Source organism: Cydia fagiglandana, chromosome 8 (assembly GCF_963556715.1).
Source record: "Cydia fagiglandana chromosome 8, ilCydFagi1.1, whole genome shotgun sequence".
NCBI classification, from domain to species: Eukaryota; Metazoa; Arthropoda; class Insecta; order Lepidoptera; family Tortricidae; genus Cydia; species Cydia fagiglandana.
In genome coordinates, this window is record NC_085939.1 from 13385856 (window position 1) to 13407626 (window position 21771).

General features: G+C 36.7%; 1 protein-coding gene across 2 annotated transcripts in view; it reads right to left on the bottom strand.

The window, feature by feature from the left end:
* Positions 1-21771, bottom strand: part of LOC134666754 (serine/threonine-protein phosphatase rdgC) — a 156459-nt gene that overhangs the window by 65312 nt on the left and 69376 nt on the right. For both annotated transcript variants that reach the window (XM_063524028.1, XM_063524027.1), the window contains exon 2: positions 15446-15822. In XM_063524028.1, coding sequence (XP_063380098.1) covers positions 15446-15671 — 226 coding nt within the window. In that variant the 5' untranslated portion in view covers positions 15672-15822. The remainder of the gene's footprint in view (positions 1-15445; positions 15823-21771) is intronic.

Genomic DNA, 21771 nt, shown 5'->3' on the forward strand with positions numbered 1-21771 from the left:
ATGCCCTTACCAGGATTGAACCCGGGACCGCCTGCTTCATAGGTACTATTAGGGTCTTTGGGCCCGATTCGGATTTTGAAATAGATAGACATCTATTAGACATCTTTTAGACATCATCAAGATACGATAACGATATGTTTAAGATCTAACCTGTCAAATTTGACATTTGCGCGGTTCTGGAGATACTCTTGAACGATTTCCACAGGATATGACTTAGAGATCCAATTCACATCTAATAGATATCTTACTCTATCTAACGTAAAAGTGACATTGGTTGCCCGAATTGCGCTGCAAAAAAGAACTAGTTGATACCTAAACTATAACGTATCTAGAATGGATCTAGTACGTGTCATCTCTTGTGAATATCTTGAAGTTCGAATACGGCAGTTATATAATTATTCATTCACTGATGACGTTTTATTCGTTCGGCTTCCTCCGTACGGTTTGGCTTGACATCTATTCATTTTCTTTAATTTCGCTTTTACTGAATTTAGGCAAAAATGTCGTTATATGTTTTGTAACGTTATTACGTCAGCCAGTGTGAGAGCGCCATTAAATAAACCCGATAAAGACTGATGTTTACAACGAACATATGTAGGTATTTTATACAACCTCTGCGTAATGTAATAACCAAGCGGCTTATCCTCCTCTCCTACGCTACCTTCGATTCCCAAAAGTAAAAGCACCTAAAATATACATGTTTATATTCATGCATTTATAACGTTGAAAGGGTATTTTTACTGTAATGTACCCGTAAGCGCATTGATGGTAATTGTTACATAAACGAAATCCCTGGATTAGGTAGGTACGTGTTTGTATCAAATAAGTGCCATGCCAGAAAATTATATTATACGAGTACCTACGTTACTGTTAGGTGTAATATACAGTGTGGAAAGATAAGGCCCTGGAGGGAAACTACCTTAAATCCTTAAGCTGGCTCATTTTACTTAAAAGAGACATTCCTTTATTTTTTAAAAGAAACAAAACTATATTATACTAATCCCAATAATATTAGACTAATCCCAATATTAAGGCCTAGTTTACCCTCTGGGTTGAAAGGTCAGATGGCAGTCGCTTTCGTAAAAACTAGGGCCTACGTCAAATCATGGGATTAGTTAAGGGGGTAAGTAAATACAGTTTTATTAATAAGAATTTATTTAATGCGTGATGTAATAAGCAAACTACATATATTATTATCGGACCTGTGTTTACACAAAATAAATGAGTTTAAGTAAGGGTCTCGGAACGTTTTAAAACATTTAAATTCGGTTCACCCACGGTTCACCGCTTCATAATCATAAATGTATAATGGCATAACCCTACTTTAAATTAAAGTAGGGTAATGGAGGACTCGCCGTGCTAGATCGGGCCGTGCCCAGAGGGCCTACCGCGAACCACGTTCGAAGTGTTGCCTCCCTATCAACCTTACGGACAAATTTACAAGTGCGATAAAGAGGCAACACGTCGAACGTGGTTCGCGGTAAGCCCTCAGGCCGGAGCGTCCGACATCGACATGTCATTTTCTATGACGGCTGATAGGTGATCACGTGGTTTTTCATAGAAAACGAAGCGCCGCAAGCTCCGGCCCGGCCCCGGCCCGGACTAGTATGTCATACTTAATGCTTGGTTTGGTCTGTAGGGTTTGTAATGGCTCCTCTACACGATGGGCCAACGCCGGCCACTCCAAGGGACGCATTTATGCGTTAGAGGGAGCAAGTGATATTGCTATCTCATTCTACCGCATGTCTGCGTCCCTTGGAGTGGCCGGCGTTGGCCCATCGTGTAGAGGAGCCATAAGACATCCATTAATAAAATACTTGCACGAACATAAAGCAGCGAAGAAACAAAGTTAAATACAGCGGGCAAAAGAAACATGATATTTGTAAAGAAAAGTATTCGATGAGGGAAAATGGCATTGTTCTGAAGCAGCCGTTTAGAAGAAATATTTGCGCAAGGCGAAGAATTTATCCTTTTGAACATCCATTATATTATAACACTTTAAACTCTCGCGTTTTGTACACATATTTAATTACACAAACGGGTTGACATTTGTTGGGACGTCATAATCATAATCATAATCATAATCATTTATTCGATGCAATCCATGGTGTTTATAAAGGTGTTTAAGTTTCATTCAGTACAGCATGGACCCTACTAGGGCGTGGCAACATATTATACGTAAAAAAAGTAAGATATTTAAACATTCATACATTATATAACTATTTATAATTTGTCAAGCTATTTCCGTCAGTAGAGAAAAGCGGTAAATTTGGAAAAATGTAGGCGCGAGGAGTTCGCATCCCAAAAAAGAGAAGCCACCGCGCTGCCATTGTGAGCGGTCGTGTTTGCGTTGCATCTCAATCGCTTATCAGTTACAATTATATTGTACCTATTTTCCTGTTACCAGGTGTCGTCTCGGCCACTTGTTTACGTAACAAGTGATTGCTCGAGATGGTTCGTGTGTAATCTGATTATTCGTTAGGAATAAATAAACCACAGACATTTCAATATGTCGAATTATAAAAGTGATGTGTTAGTAAACTATCCGTACGACACGAATACAAATAGTGACATAGTGAAGTGCTACCATTGTGACACAGATAACAAAATAAAAAATTTCTACGATTGGTTGGACAATCAAACCAAAATTAAAGTACTTTTTTGCGAAAAATGCGACAAAAAGTCATGCGTCAAGTTATTTGCGCATACAACAGTTTCTCGAAATAAAGAAACAAACCAAATGGTAACAACGATAAAATACTACACGTTCTGCGTTGCAGAGAATAAGACAAGACAGGGGCGTGGCCCAGAGTGCACGGGCAAGGGCTGTAAGCAGCCTACTTACACCAGAGTAATAGATCAAGATAGATTCGTTAATAAGGAAATTATATCATGCAAGTTCTGCGGTACCGTAAATGAAATTACTGCTACGAGCCCTTCACTGAGGGATTCGCCCAAGATACGTCGCGTCGGTGAATGGATCACTATAAACCATCATCAACAGATGCGGCGCGATAAAGAAAAAAGCAATATAGAAAAGTTCAATAATACCCACAACCCGAAACCAAAAAATATTCAGGTGCCCACCCAAAACAGGTTTGATGCGCTCCGAAATCTTGAAGATAACATGTTAGTTGACGTGGAAAACGCGTCACTAAACTCTTTCGACCAAAATAGTATAACAAGCATGAGTGGATCACGAAAACGTGCAACATCGCCTGTTAGCGACACAGTCCCCAAAAGAGGTAAAGTGAACAAACCGGGTGCATCGTTTCAACAGGATCGACGACCACAAGACAAAAATAATGCAAAATCAAACAAACCTTCGGAAATAAAAAGTGATCAGTCAACAAAGAAAGACTCGCAGCAGAAAACGACTTCACATAAAAAACTACCGACTGTTGTATGTACACACGAAGGATGGGTAGAATCAACGTACATGTTTAAAAATATTACAGAAATAGCACGTCTACACAATTCTGACCTAAAAACAGATAAACGTTCCGGTAAGCTATTTTTCACACCGAGACAATTAGAAAACAGAAAAACACTAATAGAAGATTTAAAAAAACGACCGGGCTTTGAATTCCATACACATGGGACCAAACTTGAAAGGAAACCGTCAAAAAAAGTTGTAGCCAAAGGAGTTATAACCAGTGGCTATAATGAAGATGAAATAAAACAGGACATTAAAGAAAGATACGGTATGACACCAGAACGGGCAGTACCACTACGAAATTCGGCACTCGTGTTAATATTTAGTGGTGAAACGGACATGAAAGATATTAAAAACATCACAACAATCCTATACCAAAAAGTAAAAATAGAAAAATACAGGGTAAAACCAACAGCTGTCACTCAATGTAAAAACTGCCTAGAGTTCGGTCATGTTCAAGCTCACTGTGGACGCAAACATGTATCCGAAATCGAGACTGAACAGAACGATGAAGGTAAAATCATAGAAATATGCTCAAAATGTCGTCAACCAGGGCACACTGCTAGGCAGGCAAAATGCCCTTTGTTTCAGGAGGAAATTAAGAAGCAACGAGAAAGAAGACTTCGTTTTCAACAAGCTAATAAAGAAAAATCAACATCTAATGTCAAACCTGGACATCGAGAAAAAAATATTTCATCTGGTCTTGCGAAACTGGAAACTTCATACGCTAAAATTACCAAGGAGGACGAAACCTTGTTAGAAAAGGAAGACATAATAAACAAGATGTTTACATTCTTCCAAACAATGCAACAACAATTTATGAAACAGATGCAACAACAAATGCAGCAACTCATTCAACTTATCAGAAATGGATAGTAAAGGCAAGAGGATTACAACTAAGAACCTCAGAATCTTTCATTGTAATGTTCAAGGAATTAGAAACAAATTTACAGAAATTAAAAACCTAATAGCAAAAACAAATCCACACATTATAGTGCTAAACGAATGTAAAGTTGACTTCGAAAAACAGAAATTTAACATAAATGGTTATGACAAACTATACGATATGAGAGAAATTCATCTTGGTACAGCTGTATATTTAAAAAAAGGGTTGCGATGGAGTCAAGTTGAGTTAATACCGGGGCATGGTAACAATGATAGAAAAATTGAGGGGGTGGCTATAAAACTGACGACAAACTTCGAGACTGGAGAATCTATCATAGTAAGAGGAATATATGTACCAATAACAGGATATAGAAACATTCGGGAAGAGGTAGAAGATCTCCTTGAAAGCAGCGATGCGGTTAACATCGGAGACTTAAATCTACGAATGCTACAGTTGAATCACACTAGAACTGTTGGTGCTGGACTAGAAGTGCAAAGACGTATCGATGATGACCTGTGTACATTAAGACATACAGGTTTACCTTCAAGACCATGCCATGCAGGAAATGGTATATTGGACGTAGCTCTAATTACTGGAGAAGTAAGATATGCACGCGTACATTGTAAACATCTTGAATCAATATCTTCAGATCATCTGCCCTGGCTTTTCTGTATGGATATTGACATGGAGGAAGAGCAAAATGAAACTAGAAATATGCGACTGCTATACGAAGACGAACGTCTAGCAAAGCATTACATTGAGCTAATTGAAAATAATATCGATCCAAGTGCGCAGCTACTGACCGACGAACAATGTGAATTATATATAGAAAACATCGAAAAAACAGTTAACATGGCTTTGGATATTGTCGTACCAAAAAAGATTCAGGATAAAAAAGAATTACTACCATTGGAAATACAATCCATGATCAAAGATCGCAACGCTGCAAAACGAAATGTGAAAAGGACTGGTGGGCATTTGCAGGCTAGAATTAACTACAATAACGCTAAAAAACAACTTCAAAAAGCATTACAAGATTACAGAGAATCTACATGGACAAAGATAATAGAAAACACAAAAGACAATAGAACAAAAATGTGGAGAATTCAAAAGTCTTTGAAAAAACCACCACAAAAACTCCCCCATCTTGAAAGCTGTAATACTGAAAAAGACACTATAGATAAACTTGTCGATGCAGCAATAGTGAAGGAATCTCCCATACAAGAAACAGACGAAGGTAATGAACAATACACTCCGTATCAACCACTTGAAGAATGTAATGTTTTAGAAGTAAAAAAAGCTATTTACTGCTTTAAAAATAAAAAAGCGCCTGGGCCAGACCAAATCAAAGTAGATGCATCGAAGTTAGCGGGTCCTGCTTTTTACTGGGCTTTAACTAGAGTTATAAACTACGTCCTAATAACCGGCTACTATCCAAGGAGGTGGAAATTAGGCGAATGTATTTTTCTACACAAAGCTGGGAAAAACTATAAGGACGCTAAATCTTATAGACCCATTACTTTACTGAACGTCATGGGGAAGATTTGCGAAAAAATAATATATATAGCCGCATTCTAAGGGCATGTCAACATTTAATTCCGGATTACCAGCACGGTTTTATGCACAAACGAGGCACAGGAACACAGATTCTGCGGACATCAAAATATATTTCAGATGCTTTAGAAGAAGGGCACAGTGTTGCTATGATTTCAACGGACTTGAGTAAGGCTTTTGACTCAATAAACCACAAAGGCCTTACATTCAAACTAATGGAAAAGGATGTCAGTAATAATATCATCAAAATGATTGAAAACTATTTGTTGAATCGAAAAGTGCGAGGAAGGTTCCGAACTACAACCGGAGATGAAGTGGAAGTCCCGCACGGAGTGCCTCAAGGGTCCATCCTGGGGCCTTTAATATTTAATCTGTATGTGCATGACATACCGAAGTCAAATATAGCCGGGCAGATGCTTTCACAGTATGCCGACGATTTGTGTATTTTAAATTCAGCACTTCAGCCGGATCAAGCTACACGGCGCGCTACATGGGCTGCGAATAAAATAGTCGATTATTATGAACGTTGGGGACTACGCTGTATATTATGTCTATGACGAGTAATGTCAACTGTCACGAATAAATATTGTTCCCGTAAATAATAAATGTTTTAATTATATAAATAGTCAAATAGTGTTTACAACATCACCAAAAATAATAATTAAACACCTGGGAAGTATACCAGCGTTTTTACCAACGCAATAAACCGCAAACAGTGTCCTAAATGCGCGAGTGAAATTTTTAAAATTTTCCTGTCACCATGTCGAAAGATGACTCCACGAAACTTCCAGACCTGCGTACCGACGTAGCAACGTCCAGCACAGCGGATGTATGCGCCAAATGCCACGAGACACTACCGAAACGGGATCGTCTCACATGCTGTGCCTGTGAGCGTACTTACGACCTTCCCTGTGCCAATGTATATCATGGATTATTTGATTTAATGTCAACTGAAAGAAAATTAAATTGGACCTGCAAACTTTGTCGCAATGCTCCAAAAACAGGTAAAACGAGCACGCCAATTAAAAACACATTGCAAAATTACGTGTCAATGGACGATTGGCACCAACTTCCAGACACAGACTCGGATGACTCCAATGTAACAATACGGAATAAAGGTCACACATTACACAGCCTCGACGACAGTTTGTTAATAATCTCCCGTAAAGATCCGGATCTAAGTCTAAAAAAGAACAATGAAGTACTCTCTGATATCATACTTACCGAATTAAGAAGCTTCAGATCTCAAATGACCCTGCAGCTTGAACAACAAGAGCAACGATTTACCAACCTAGCTGATAAAATAGAAACTAATATATCTAACCTCTTTCAAAAATATGCTACATTAAAAACGGAATTAAATAACATAAAACTATCAGTTGACGCTACAAATATTCAAACAGATAACATCTTAAGAAAATCTAACTCAAATTTCCAACGTATTGACGAAACAAACAAGAAAATCTTAACCCTTGAACATGAAATGGCGTCCTTAAAACTTCAAACTCAATTATTGGAAAATAAATTAAAATCCTCAGGCTCGGACCGAATAGTGCCTTCGAATAAAACCGAACAACCCAGCAACAATAACTATGTAAGAGACAGCCCAAATCATAATTTCACTGGACCAAGTCATACTGAATACGTGAGGAGGCTGGTTCTCTATGGCTTAAACGAACATGACCGTGAATCCGAACCCATACTGATAGATCAAGTACTAAATCTGTTCTATGACATCTACAACATCGACTTAACTGGGCAAATCGAGGAGATCTGGCGAATAGGGCGTAGAGGCTTCAGGCGCCCTATTGTCATAGAACTTCTAAGTAAGAGAATGACGAAGTATATTATAGAAAACGCCTCATACCTTAAATACACAGGACTCTTTGTGTCAGAGTTTCTTGATCGTGACAGCCTTCGAACCAGAAAATTACTCAGAGAAAAACTACGAGAAGTTAGACAAACCGGACAAAGCGCAGTGATACGCAATAACAAATTATTTGTCAATGGGAAAGAGATGCCCCTCCAAGAAGTATACGCCGATAACGAAGATAGAAACAAGACTATACCCGCAACAACCTTAAACTCAGAAACGTTACCTATTATGCGCCTCACCGGAGATGAACCACAACAGACGTTATTGAGAAACCATCCGCCGACACCAAACACACAGCCAGCGTCATCTGTCAAAACTTTTCGCCCCTAAACCGACCCAATCTACAATATTATACCAAAACACGCGTAGTATTAGAAATAAAATTTACCAAATTGAGTCACTTATAGATGATAAGCCGTTTATCGAAGCCTTATGTATTTGTGAAACGTGGATTTCAATGTCTAAGTTAGATTTGTTAAAACTAGAAGGATACAACTTAGCGAGTTATTACTGTAGGACAAACCACGAAGGAGGTGGAGTTTGTATATTCCTAAAGGATACAATAGAATACTTAGAGTTAACAGATATTAATAAATTATCCATAGAATGTATTTTTGAAACTTGTGCAATCAAGATTCGTAAACTAGATTTAATATTGATTGTAATTTATTGGCCAAATAACTCACGAAGACCCGACTTATTTTTTGAACAATTAGATAAACTCCTTCAACTCGTTAACATAAAGTACAGTAAAAAAGACGTGATTATTGGTGGAGACTTAAATGTCGATGTATTAAAAACATCAATTCTATCTCAAAACTTGTTAAACCTATTCAGAAACGCAAACTTTCATCAACACGTAAAAGAACCGACTAGAATATCACAGAATTCAAAGACATGTATAGATATTCTATTCACGAACTTTGATATCAATAATATAGTTGTTGACGTCGTTGAGCTTGGCCTTTCGGACCATAGAGGAGTTTTAGTGACTACTCAAAACATAACAAATAAGACAAAATACTTACGTAATCAATACTCTTATATGACCCGTATTTATAACCAAAGAAACATATACAATTTCAAAACTGAATTACAAAATACAGACTTTACATCCATGATTAACCCTCAAAACACGATAATTGAAAATTTTGACCGATTTCATACTGAAGTTAAAAACCTACTTGATCGATGCATTCCAAAAATACAGTTTAAACCGAAACCTAAACCAAAAAGACAATGGTTAACTCGCGGCATCAAAATTTCATCTGAACACAAACGCCACCTAAAAATATTGATGACTCAAACTGACGACCCAGTTTTAAAAAAACATTCTAAAACATATGATAAAATTCTCAAACAATCTGTATACATCTCCAAAAAAATTAACAACATTAATAGAATAAACAAATCTAAAAACAAAGTAAAAACAGTTTGGCAAATCGTGAATGAACAAACAAATAAAACCAAGACAAAAAAAACCGAAAATATGAGCCTAAACATAAATGGTAGTATTACAAACGATCCGCAACTAGTAACGAATACTTTCAATACCTTTTTTGCCTCCGTAGGATCAACAACTAGTAATAGTATACCGCACGGCCGCCCTGTCATTAACCCAACCAGCAACACATTTTTCTTGTCGCCTGTAGATCCCTGCGAGACGTTCAAATGTATTAAACAGTTAAAGAATAAAACTAGTCATGGAATTGATGAAATTCCTCCCTCACTTGTCAAATTATGTGCCACTGAATTGACAAATCCTCTCACGGACCTAATAAACCAATCCTTTTCCTCAGGAATATTCCCAGAAAGCCTTAAAATCTCACTAATAAAACCGATATTTAAAAAGGGAGACCTTTCAGACACCCAAAATTATCGACCAATTGCTTTGCTCAATACCTTTTCGAAGATCTTTGAATCCATTATGACAAACCGACTTACATCCTTTTGCAACAAATTTAATGTGTTTGATGAACGACAATACGGATTTAGGAAACAAAGATCTACCACACTAACAGTATATAAATTTGTTCAAGAAGCGTTAAAATTAATTGATAATAAGAAATACGCGTTCGGGCTGCTCCTGGACATGAGTAAAGCATACGATCGAGTTCGACATGACATACTCCTAAACAAACTATACGGAATTGGTATTCGTGGCACCGCGCATAAATGGTTTACCTCTTACCTAATGAACCGCCAACAAATAGTCGAAATAGAATTCTATAATGACAATACTAAAACATTATCCAAAGTTCGGTCTTCCACAATTAACACAACTTGTTCTATCCCACAAGGTAGCGTGTTGGGCTGCATCTTATTTATACTATATATTAATGACTTACCAAAATTACTTAATACTAATATCAAATCCCTACTCTATGCAGATGATATTTCTATCATATTTCCCAGCGCGAACACTGCTGAAGTTACGAACACCTTAGACACAATATTTAATACAATTTTACCTTGGCTTGAAGATCATAATCTAATTATAAATCTGCAGAAAACGAACTTAATACAGTTTAGACCCTACCAAAGATTGGCCCTAGAAATAAATTATTCATACCTATCACAAAATCTAGAACTTACCAGCACTTGCCCACTACTTGGCTTGAGCATTGACGAAAACTTTAACTGGAAAGCCCATGTTGATAAAATCTCTGTTAAATTATCCAGATTTGCTTATGCTCTCAAACAAATATTAATAAATACCAACTTAAAAACTGCTGTATGTGCTTATCATGCTTTTGCCCAGTCATGGCTGCAATATGGTATCATTTTGTGGGGCAATAGTGTAAACGCTAAAGACCTATTTTTACTACAAAAAAGATGCATACGAGTTCTAACCAAGATAAGTAATGAGGAAAGTTGTAGACCACATTTTACGAAATTAAATATTCTCACCCTTACATCCTTATACATCATAGAAACCTGCAAATTTGTGCGAAAACACGAGAGCTTATTTGTAAAACCCCAAAATCCCATACCACAACTACATAACTTACGTATCCGCAATAAACTTGTACAAGCAGTTCCCGCTAACCTACATTTCTTCAACAAAGGCCCTTACTCAATGTCCATTCGAATATATAACCACATCCCTCAGTATATAAAAAATGAAAATAAATATAATAGCTTTGTAAATAAGCTCAAGACTTACCTTTTAACCAAATGCCCATACACTTTGCAAGAGTTTATGGACAATTAAATAGTAAAGTATATGGACTATAGCATATTGTGACCTATTTAATTAGTTTAATTACCTAAAATAATAAATATAGACAGTCAAACAAGTTTGTCAGTAGAAAAAGGCAAGAAATTTAAACCTTTTTTGGGATGCGAACTCCTCGCGCCTACATTTTTCCAAATTTACCGCTTTTCTCTACTGACGGAAATAGCTTGACAAATTATAAATAGTTATATAATGTATGAATGTTTAAATATCTTACTTTTTTTACGTATAATATGTTGCCACGCCCTAGTAGGGTCCATGCTGTACTGAATGAAACTTAAACACCTTTATAAACACCATGGATTGCATCGAATAAATGATTATGATTATGATTATGATTATGGTTGATAAAACAGAGTGCATAATGTTCACTAATAAAAGAGTACGTAGTGTACGTAACCCAAACGGTTATAAACCGACAGTTAAATTAAAAGGAGTCCATCTTGAATACAAAAACTGTGTTCGATACCTAGGTGTCCAATTAGATAAACGACTGAGTATGAACGAACACGTCAAAAGCGTTGTAAGAAAAGCTAAAAGTGTTAGAGGAATGTTAGCACCTATAATCGGCTACTACTCCAATGTAAACATAGAAACCAAACTAAAGGTTATTCAGGCATGTCTCCTGCCTGTACTAGACTATGGAATAGTACAACTACTCCCACGAGTAAGCAAGACGAACCTTTTAACGCTTGAGAGGCAATACCGCATGGCTCTTAAGTCTGCGGGAGGGTTTCCTCGTTCAATACCCACAGAAATGTTATGGGACTTAGTAGATGAAGACCCATGGCATATTAGACTTCATAACTTACACCGAGACATGCTAGATAAGCTGAATAATTTGTGCATCCCGGGGTTAGAGAACCCTGGTCCACAATATGTTAAGTACGGTCAATACAACCCGATGATGTACAGTAACAGAATCGGCGAAATAGATTTTCTATGTGTTTAAGTATTTATATATTATATATATCGTTGTCTGAGTACCCAAAACACAAGCCTTCTTGAGCTTAACGTGGGGCTTAGTCAATTTGTGTAAAAATGTCTTATAATATTTATCTATTTATAATTTAATATACGTCAGAGTTGACAGGCAACTTCGAGCATGAAAAACTAAATCCGTCAAAAATACTGGGTATACATACAACCTCATAATCTTTGATATAGTCGCAATTGTTGTATTTTAAACTTGTAGACTGGGCAGGCACGACTCAAAAAGGAATAATATTACAATTAAGTCTGTGATTCGGCATTTCTCGGTTTTTGACGTTAGGCTTGTTTCTGACTCAAAATATAATTAACGTAAAGTATTAATCAATTTGCTCATGTTTCATATAAGTCACAGAAATAAGTACCTAATAATAAATGTCTAAGTTTTAGTACAAGTAGGGTAACTGCGTCAGGTTGCCGTCCAGTACCTGTTTCCGTCCACTTGGCGGAGTTGCTACAAAGAATTGCGTATAATTTGAATATAAACCTAACTTACCGGACAATTTTGGACTTATTGTACATCAGTTTTTAAAAGCAAAAATATTTTAGTAGAACTGGAATTCATGAGTACCAAATCTTAACTGACATGTTTGTCACTCAAACAAGTTTGATCAAGATCGGCTTACTTTATATTTCGTCAACTTTACCTTTGTTTCCAAAAACTGTGAATTGTGAATTTTTTTTTTTTTTTCGTAACAGAACAGTATCTAGTTGCTGCTCTCACCGATCGGTTCAAAAATATACATACTTTATACAATTAATACATAAATGTAATGGTACTTAATGAAAAGGAATAGGTACTGTTTCGACGAATCAGATACTCTCATTCTACTACTTACTAAAATCTATAGGTAGATGACGCCATAGCTGTTAATAAATATTGAATGACTTTATTATCTCTATTCTATCGCTTTACTAACTCTATGTGCTCTAATGTGAAAAAAAAAACACAACGACAGTGAAGAACGGAATTCTTAATTTAAATTTGAACTGATAAACTCCAATAATAAATATGATTCTTACTGAGCACACTGCGATAGTCCATTGGTTGGAAAGCCCGTTCGAAATTTAAACTTATTTGCTTTATAATAAGGTTGCATTTTGCAGATCTTTTACTCTCTCATACTTATAGTAGGCTATTCAGAAAAGAAAAAGAAATATCTCACAAAAGTAAGTAAGTAGAATTAAACTTTGTATCAAAGACATAAGTCATAAATTTCAATGTCAAAGTTTTAAGTAAGGATCTTTCTTACTAAATTACTTCTTAATATGAATGACCAGTGTAAGCATCAGTTAGCTAGCCCCAAGCAACCAAAGATCAGGCTGCAGTTTAAAAACTAATAAAGTTAGAGTTAACCTGATAATTTTCCCGCCGTCTCCATACTCGTTTTAGTTGGTTATTGACTGGTCAGCTGCCTGTTAGCTATAGTTTTCCCGAAAATCGCCAGGACAGAGGTGAAAATTTTTGTATGAAAACTTGCAACTTTAAATGCATTTTTTATCGAAACTATTGCATTCTAAAATGAAGTCAAAATCAGTCCATCGACTCAATTTTTTGCAAGCTTTCTAATGGTACCTCACACGATTCTTACAATTGAAAATAAAATTCAGCCTACCCCTCTTAATCCCTAAATTTCCCCCTAAAATCAGAAATAAGCAGTTTCGATTTATTCACAGTGTTAGTGATGGTACTTGCCATAACTATTCCAAATTTCAGGTACCTACATCAAACGGTCTTTGAGAAAAACGCATTTAACCGATTTGCAAGACCGAAGTGATCCCATAAGAGCACCGTGAACAAAGTTTTGTACGGTGCTCTAATAAGTGATAAATAATAAAAATATAATAAAAAGTGTAATTAAGTACATTACTTTCCTGTGAGCTGTAAATTGGCTACACGACATAAAATAAATGTATAGATCTTTAAGACATATTACATTAAGAACACACCCCCCTTTGGCGGACATAATTGTATGTAACAAAAATTTATTATTTACGGGAACAATATTTATTCGTGACAGTTGACATTCAGTCTAGTCTTTCCGTGACCACAGCTGAGCTGGTGCAACTCAGCTGAAAAGTCGGAATTAAAGGTAAAAACAATGAAATTATATCGCGGTAGACCCGTTTGTGTAATTAAATATCCATTATATTATTCGAATTTATCGAACAAGCGAGCGAAGCGAAGTTCTTATATTCAACTTATACGGTAGCTAGGCCACGTCTCGACATTTCGGTGTTTTAATACATATTTTTATTTTTTCATGTTTCTTAATATAAAATAACTTTAGTAAACTTGTCAATTTAATTAATTACGAGTATTATGAAATTAAGTTATAAAGAAATAAAATCGCACCTATTAAGATCTGTCAAATGAGTCAAATGACACTCTTCCATAGTCCAAATTAGAGATGCAACGGATAGTTGTTTGGCCGGATACCGGATACCGGATATTCGGCCTGACCATCAGTCGAATATCCGGTATCCGGCCGCCGGATATTCGGCCAGCGGAACTATACCTACATTTCGGTTTTTCAGGTGCGCATTCTGCAAGTTTGACCTGTTTCCTAGTGAACCTTCGTGCGGACTCATTTCTAGGTTCGAAATGAGTGCGCGTGCAAGTCAATGGAATTATTAAATTGTTTTAAAATAATAAACAAGTACGATTATGACCGTGTCTGTTTCTTAAATCCAATTTGTTTACTCCGAAATCAACCAATGTTACTATCCGGTATCCAGTCGGATAGTAAAATAATGGCCGGATAGGCCGGATACCGGATAGTAACCGGATACCCGGTGCATCTCTAGTCCAAATGTGTTTGAGACCTAAAGTGATATTTAGCTCAAACAGCTTTAGTCCTAACGCTTTTTAGTCTGAATTCAGATGTAGGTAGACCAAATGCGTAAAGCGATATAACTCAAACAGTTTAGACCTAATGCGAAATATGAAGATATTATTTAATGATAATTTTGGCGTTAAAGGATATAGTGACTTAGGTAAAAAACGTTTTATGCACGCAGAGAACAAAACTACAATACTATCAAAATCGAAACACATCGATTGGTCTTAGTTTATAAATTTGATAATCCAGCTGCAACGTTAAGCCGATCCAATAACAAAATGCAATTGCTTGTTGACATTTTGGCGTATTCCTTTAGTATGCTAAGCTTTCGGCAAATGAATGTTATCAATTCGAACGTACTTTTTTTTGTGTTTGTTACTATAGAACTCCATCATTTGTTGAACCGATTTGGAAAATTATTTTGTTGTTTAAAAGTTTCCTCAATTCCTTATCGGACCCATCATCCATGGACCTTGACACAAATGTTCCTTAAACACTTATCTGCTTATAAAACTTGACAATGAAGAATACAGTTACAGTTCTTCTTGGTTAAAATTTCTCAGAACAAGATAAATGAGACTTAAGTAGAAGAAAATGTACAGTTACGTCAATGTTTACTTACTTCTTTCAGCCTTCGTCATACTGACGTCATCCCTCTTCCAGAACTTCAAGAAAGGCACAAGAGCTCTCACGTTGCATTGTCCGTCGAGGAGCCTCCGTCCCAACTTCTTAGGGACTTCTTGTTCAATCTCAGAGCTGCGGCAGGAGGAAGAATCGTCCCCTAAGGACCGGTTCCTCCTCCCCCCGCGGAAGCTCACGCACCCGCACCCCTCTGACAATGAGAACATCGTCGGACTCTCGTCCTTCTTATATTTCTTATCTCTTCGTTTTCGGTTGCATCTCGGCGCTTTCTGGCGAGACTTGGGAATCTTGACCGGTGTTTTAACGGTGCAGGTGAAGGCTTGCTGGCATGACCCAGTCGCGGAGACTGGTTGAAATCTGCAAAGAAATGAGACAATATAAGTTTCAAAGAAAGCGACGGATTTACTAAGCCGTAAAGTTTTTACATTAATGTAAAGACTGCCAGAAAGGGGAGATAGCTAATTTCACTCTGGCTTGCCTCGGTGAGGCCAAGGCCGTGCCACCGATTTAATAGATCAAGATTTTTAAGTGATAATTTATGGCGTATCCGGATTGCCACTAACTAAGATGGACGAGGAGGTATTATAATCAAGAAAGTCGTTTAAAATGATGGTAGACTGTCATTTCCCATACACTAAAAATCTTGGTTCTCGTTTCTGAATAGGTACCTAATTACGAAATGTACATTAGATGAATATTTGTCAACATCTATAATTCACTTCTTTAGTTATGACTGCAAAAGCTGCGAAAAATAGGCGAAATGTCACTGCTAAAGTCTGTTTTAACTTATTTTTAAAATAAATGTCTTTCCCATACACGGACCAATGGACAATGGTACCTACGTAATGTAATGGTATTTGGGAGGCATGTGCAGAGCCGAAGCCACTACATAGTCCCTTTCCTCAATTTAATGAAAAAGGGATGAGGCCGTTGGACTCAATACTAGGCTATGGGATAAAAAACCTGGACCCCTATTCGACAAGCGACGTTTGACGTATCGTGTTGATCTCCCGTTGATGTGGGAAAAATCATAATTTCTCGAATACGTACAATGTCAAAATTTGACATTAACAATCCACAGTTAGGGTGACAAGCAAACCAAACCGAACCACCCTTAGTTTAGAGTTGAGTTTTTGTTGTACCAAATGATATTATCCACCGTTGATGGAATCAACACTCAGTATGCAATAAAATCAACTGTTGATCTGACGTGGATGCGAAATCTGACAGTTGTACATGTCGAATTTGGCCCCTGACATCCATTCATAACACACACCTTCACTATATATTCTTAGATTTTCTCCTACTGCCTGTGGTAGAATACTTACGAATTTATTACATTTCGCAATTAAATAACACATGAAATATTTACATATTTTTTTTCATAAAATCATTCAGCAATTTCTTGTGATATCTTAGACTATATAGTAGTTTAAGGCAAGTAGCGGAAGCAGTTATAAAGTTGACCCAAAAATTTTTTATTAAGCTATGAGCTTCATCACATATGTTCCTTGAGTAATTCTAAGCATTTCAAGCCTGGGAGGCAATAAGAAATGTGTGTCTACTCGGATTTGTAATGGATTCAAACTTTCAACCCCTTTTTAACCCTGTTAGGGGATGAATTTTACAAAACGCTGAAATTACTTTTCCTGTCTTTTAATAATATCCCCAAATACAAAGATTCAAGTCCCGCGTTCGAAATTTTTTTTGATATCTATACAAACTTTCAACTCCTTTTTCACCACCTTAGGGGATGAATTTTCAAAAACGCTGAAATTAGTTTTCTTGTATTTTAATAATATATCGTTTTACGAAGTTTCAAATTCCTAGCTTAAAATAAAACTTGAACCCCATACAAACTTTCATCCCCTTTTTAACCCCCTTAGGGGTTGAATTTCTCAAAATCACTTCTTATCTCTTGTACACTTTTTAAATGTAATCTAGTGTGCAAATTTCAACTTTCTATCTTTTGTAGTTTCGGCTCCGCGTAGCAAAAATCTCCAACCAAATTTTTCACCTTTTTACGTTTTTCTTGTAAAATTACTATGAAATTGAAAAAACAAATATCAGCAATGAATTCTACGTCTTTGGTTTATACGAAAATGATACCAAACTTGCCCTAGTACCCACCAGGATCAGAGTAGATTTTTTTTAAAGATGACGGATGGCGGCCGTCTTTGTACCCCACCCTCCCCCCACTTCAGGCTAGAAATGCTTAGAATTACTCAAATATCAGATGTGATGAAGCTCATAGCTTAATAAAAAATTTTTGGGTCATGTATGGCAGCGTTACATAACTGACTCCAGTAAAGTGTCGACTCCACGACAAATATTTAACGTGTTGGAGTTAAATAAGTGCTCCGTGAACGAAGCTTTGTACGGAGCACTAAAATAGGTACAGTCATAAAAATAAACTTAGGTACCCAGAGCTATAGATGGTCAAGCAAATCTTGTCAGTAGAAAAAGGCGGCAAATTTAAAAAATGTAGGCGCGAAGGGATATCGTCCCATAGAAAATTTGAATATTGAATTTCGCGCCTTTTCCTACTGACAAGATTTGCTTGACCAAGTATATGAGTATCTTAGGCACAAAATACAAAAAAAAAAACATTTTGGCAATTCATTTAATGTATTTTACTGTTAATCTCTTTGAACCCTGTTTGAGTGCTGAGTTTAATCGTAAAGTACAGTCAGTAATAAAAATGTGTGTCAAAAAATATTTTTTGGAAGAGTTATTATTGATCGAAATTAAGTTACTCCGCGTTTCCTTTAATCCGATTTACTTTGTTTGAAACCACACTTTTGTCCCTAAACTTCCTAACTTTTAAAGTATTCCTAAAATGCAAAGTAAACCAGACCAAAATCTTCGTTCCTCAATCATAAAACTTCTTCCTTTGAACACAAATTAAATTACTGAAGCGTAATTTTTCTTTGTTTTTTATAGCTTGTAATGTAATAGAATAGCATTTTAGCTTTTTGTATTTGGAGCAGCTAATATTATACATATAGACGGTCATAAGGCTTCTAGTCACTAGCCTATTTATAAATAATTGGAGTGTATAGTATAGCTACCCAAAATTTTTGTTCCCCATTATTTTTTGTTCCATTCGCGTTTTTCCCCACTTTTTTATTTTCCTATGCAGTTGTGTCACTATTAGGATACTTTCTCGGACGCATGAATTTCTATACGTTTTTGTTGCTACGCTTATTTTATTCCATGCATTTTGGCTCCTAGTCCGTATTATCTCCATACCTATCATGTACCTGTAGAACCAAATCTCACTATTATTTTTAACCGACTTCAATTTCATAGAAGGAGGAGGTTCTGTATTCGGTTGTGGCTATGTTTTTTTTATTTTTATTTTTTTATGTTATCATATACTGTTATTCTGTATAGCTACTATACACTCTTTTTGTATTTTCACTCAAATAAAGAGTAAAATCTAACAATTTAGACGATGTTCCGGCGTAGGTAGGTAGTTTAGTCGCTGGGATAATATAAAATCTGACTGTTGCCAGGGGTCAAAGGAGCTTATAATGAAATCAAATAAACGCCGTCAGACTTTATTACTGCGATAGTGCTTCCGTAACTTGATAAGGGACGGTTGAAAGCTGAGATGAGATAAGAATTGATAAAATTTAGTTTATGAAATAAAGTCTAGTCTTGACTTCAATACCATAGCGTCAGGTGTGACTTCGCTTTATGAAAACGGTATTTTTCTTCGTGCCTCTTGAACGATTGCCATCTTAAATAAACTGTATTTTATAGCTCCTCTACATGATAGGCCAACGCCGGCTACTCCAAGGGACGCAGCCATGCGGTAGGATGAGATAGCAATATCACTTGCTCCCTCTAACGTATAAATGCGTCCCTTGGAGTGGCTGGCGTTGGCCCATCGTGTAGAGGAGCCATTACGGTTTTATGTCGTCACACAAGTTTCCAAGGAACTATTACAGATATAAGTTATTCTGTCTGTGGTCCCAGGTGTGTGCTATAACCATAAAGCTCGCATCGAGTTCTTTCAACGTACCTACTCTTATTTTAGTATAAACCAAGGTTAAAATAGTTATAAAAATATTATTATCAAACTTTTATACGACCAGTCCGTTTAGTGAAAGTCGTTACTTACAATAGTTGTAATAAAATCGGTAGTATCTTTTTTATCTCCTTTTTTTGATAAAGTTATCAAATAGAAAATGGTATAACCTTCTACTTATATTTTTCAGACTACCATGGACTTATGAAATAAAGCTAGGTAATCCATTGACATGGATTATATCGCGTCTAATGAATTTAAATATGTACATTGTGACCCTTTACAGCATTCGTGGTCAACAAGAGACCGATGAAAATATATTCACCTCTGTCAAAATTACAATATACAAAACTACATATTTACAAAAATAATGAACAAAATCTATGGATTTTAAGGTTGGTTCTTAAAATGTATAGACATTTTAACGTAGTTCTTAGAATCCTTGAATTCTAGGATTGTGGCAATCTACAACAACGTGGATATCGTTGACATTCATTTACTCGCGGTTCTTAGTTCGCCGGGACCGCTAGTAGTTATAATAAATAGAGGTTACAAAAGGGCTGTCAACTAATGTAACAACTTTAGGCCGAGCCACACCGGCTTGCGTGTGCGTGACGTGCGCGTGTGCGTGCGCTAAAATGTTGGAGCCGTACACGCACACGTCACGCAAGCGGTGTGCCGTCTCTCATAAGGATCTGTATACTACAACGCCGCACGCGCACGTGCACGTCACGCACACGCAGCCGGTGTGCACAGGCCTTTTATCAGGCACTAGATTTTTTCATCTAGTCTACTTGGATTTGCAATACCGATAAAGAAAGATATACGTTTCCATGTAGCACTGTAGGTAAATCACAGGAGAAAGATCGAGCGCGTCGCGTGAGGTAAACTAAGGTTGTCTAAGGTAACATCTAGTCTATTTTGCTCGGGACAAGAGAAACAGCATGATACAAGTGATAGTCTTACCCCACCTAGATACCTACTTGTACTTTTACTTGAAAAGTAAAACTACCTATTTTCGGAAAAATCATTAGACACTTAACGGAAAAATGATTGGACACTTAATACGACACGACCACTTCTTTAAAATTATCCTGGAGGGGCGGATAGGACACAAGCGGGGAAGAGGAAAACCCAGACGCAGCTTTTTGGAGCAAGTGAAAGAAAAAGTGGGGGTCGTGTCTTACCAAAAAGTCAAAGAGCTGGCGCAGGATAGGAAAAGCTGGAAGATACTCCACCGACAAGAGAATAACTCTTAAGTTAATGATGATGATGATGACTTGAAAGGTGACAAGTTAATACTTACTACCTACTCAATTCTAGACTTCTTTAGATTGTCAGTCAACTTTTATTCCCCTGTTCTCGTATGTTCCCTTTATTGCCCATATCACTGTTTGATTATTCCGGCCATGCCTTTCCCTACTTAGCCGACATTTCTTGCCGACATGTTGCGATTTACGAAAAGGGAATTCCCGGGTCACAAGGTAATCCTTCGTCTGACATAAAATACACGTAACTTTAAAGGAAAGGTCAATAGCGACTGAACGTCGCACTCTAAAGGTTTCGTATTAGCATTCTCTTCTAAATATAGGTCATTTAATATACATAATAGACAAGGGTGCAGTTCAAAATGTGAGACCATCGTTCGGTAAGCGGTACAGGTCAATGCACAAGAGTTGACATGAATTCTGGGATATTTTGTAATACTTCCTTGGAACTCTGGATGCTAATTAACGAGTTAAAATTCGGACCTGACAGTAGGTACATATTCTTTGAAAAAAGTATCAATTAGGTTCTTTAGTATTTTATACATAATATTATTAAGTAGGAACTGTTTAGAAAAGTCAAGAAAACTCTATCTAACACTTTGTGGTTTACCGTCTCGTTTTTTGGCTGCGAGTTGCGTGAATGTTATTTGTCATATCAACATGAATATTTAGGCTTCCGGGCATGTGTGTTCCTAGCAAGAGTTTAAGCAAGTTTAAGTAATAGTGGCGTAATGTTTTGGTATATATATTCTACAGCGCGGGTGGTCTTAGTAGGTAGCTAAGGTCGCCTCCATAAACTCGCGAACTAAATTGACATGAGTTTGACAAATAAAATGATACCAGGAATAGCAAAGAAAAAATAGTCACGGGTATATGTCCATAAAATGATATCGATAAGTAAAATATTGCACTTACTACCCATGTCATAATTATAAAGGGGTCACAAACGATTTCGATTAACATGAATGTGACGAGAAAAGTGGTTAATTCGATTGTAAGATT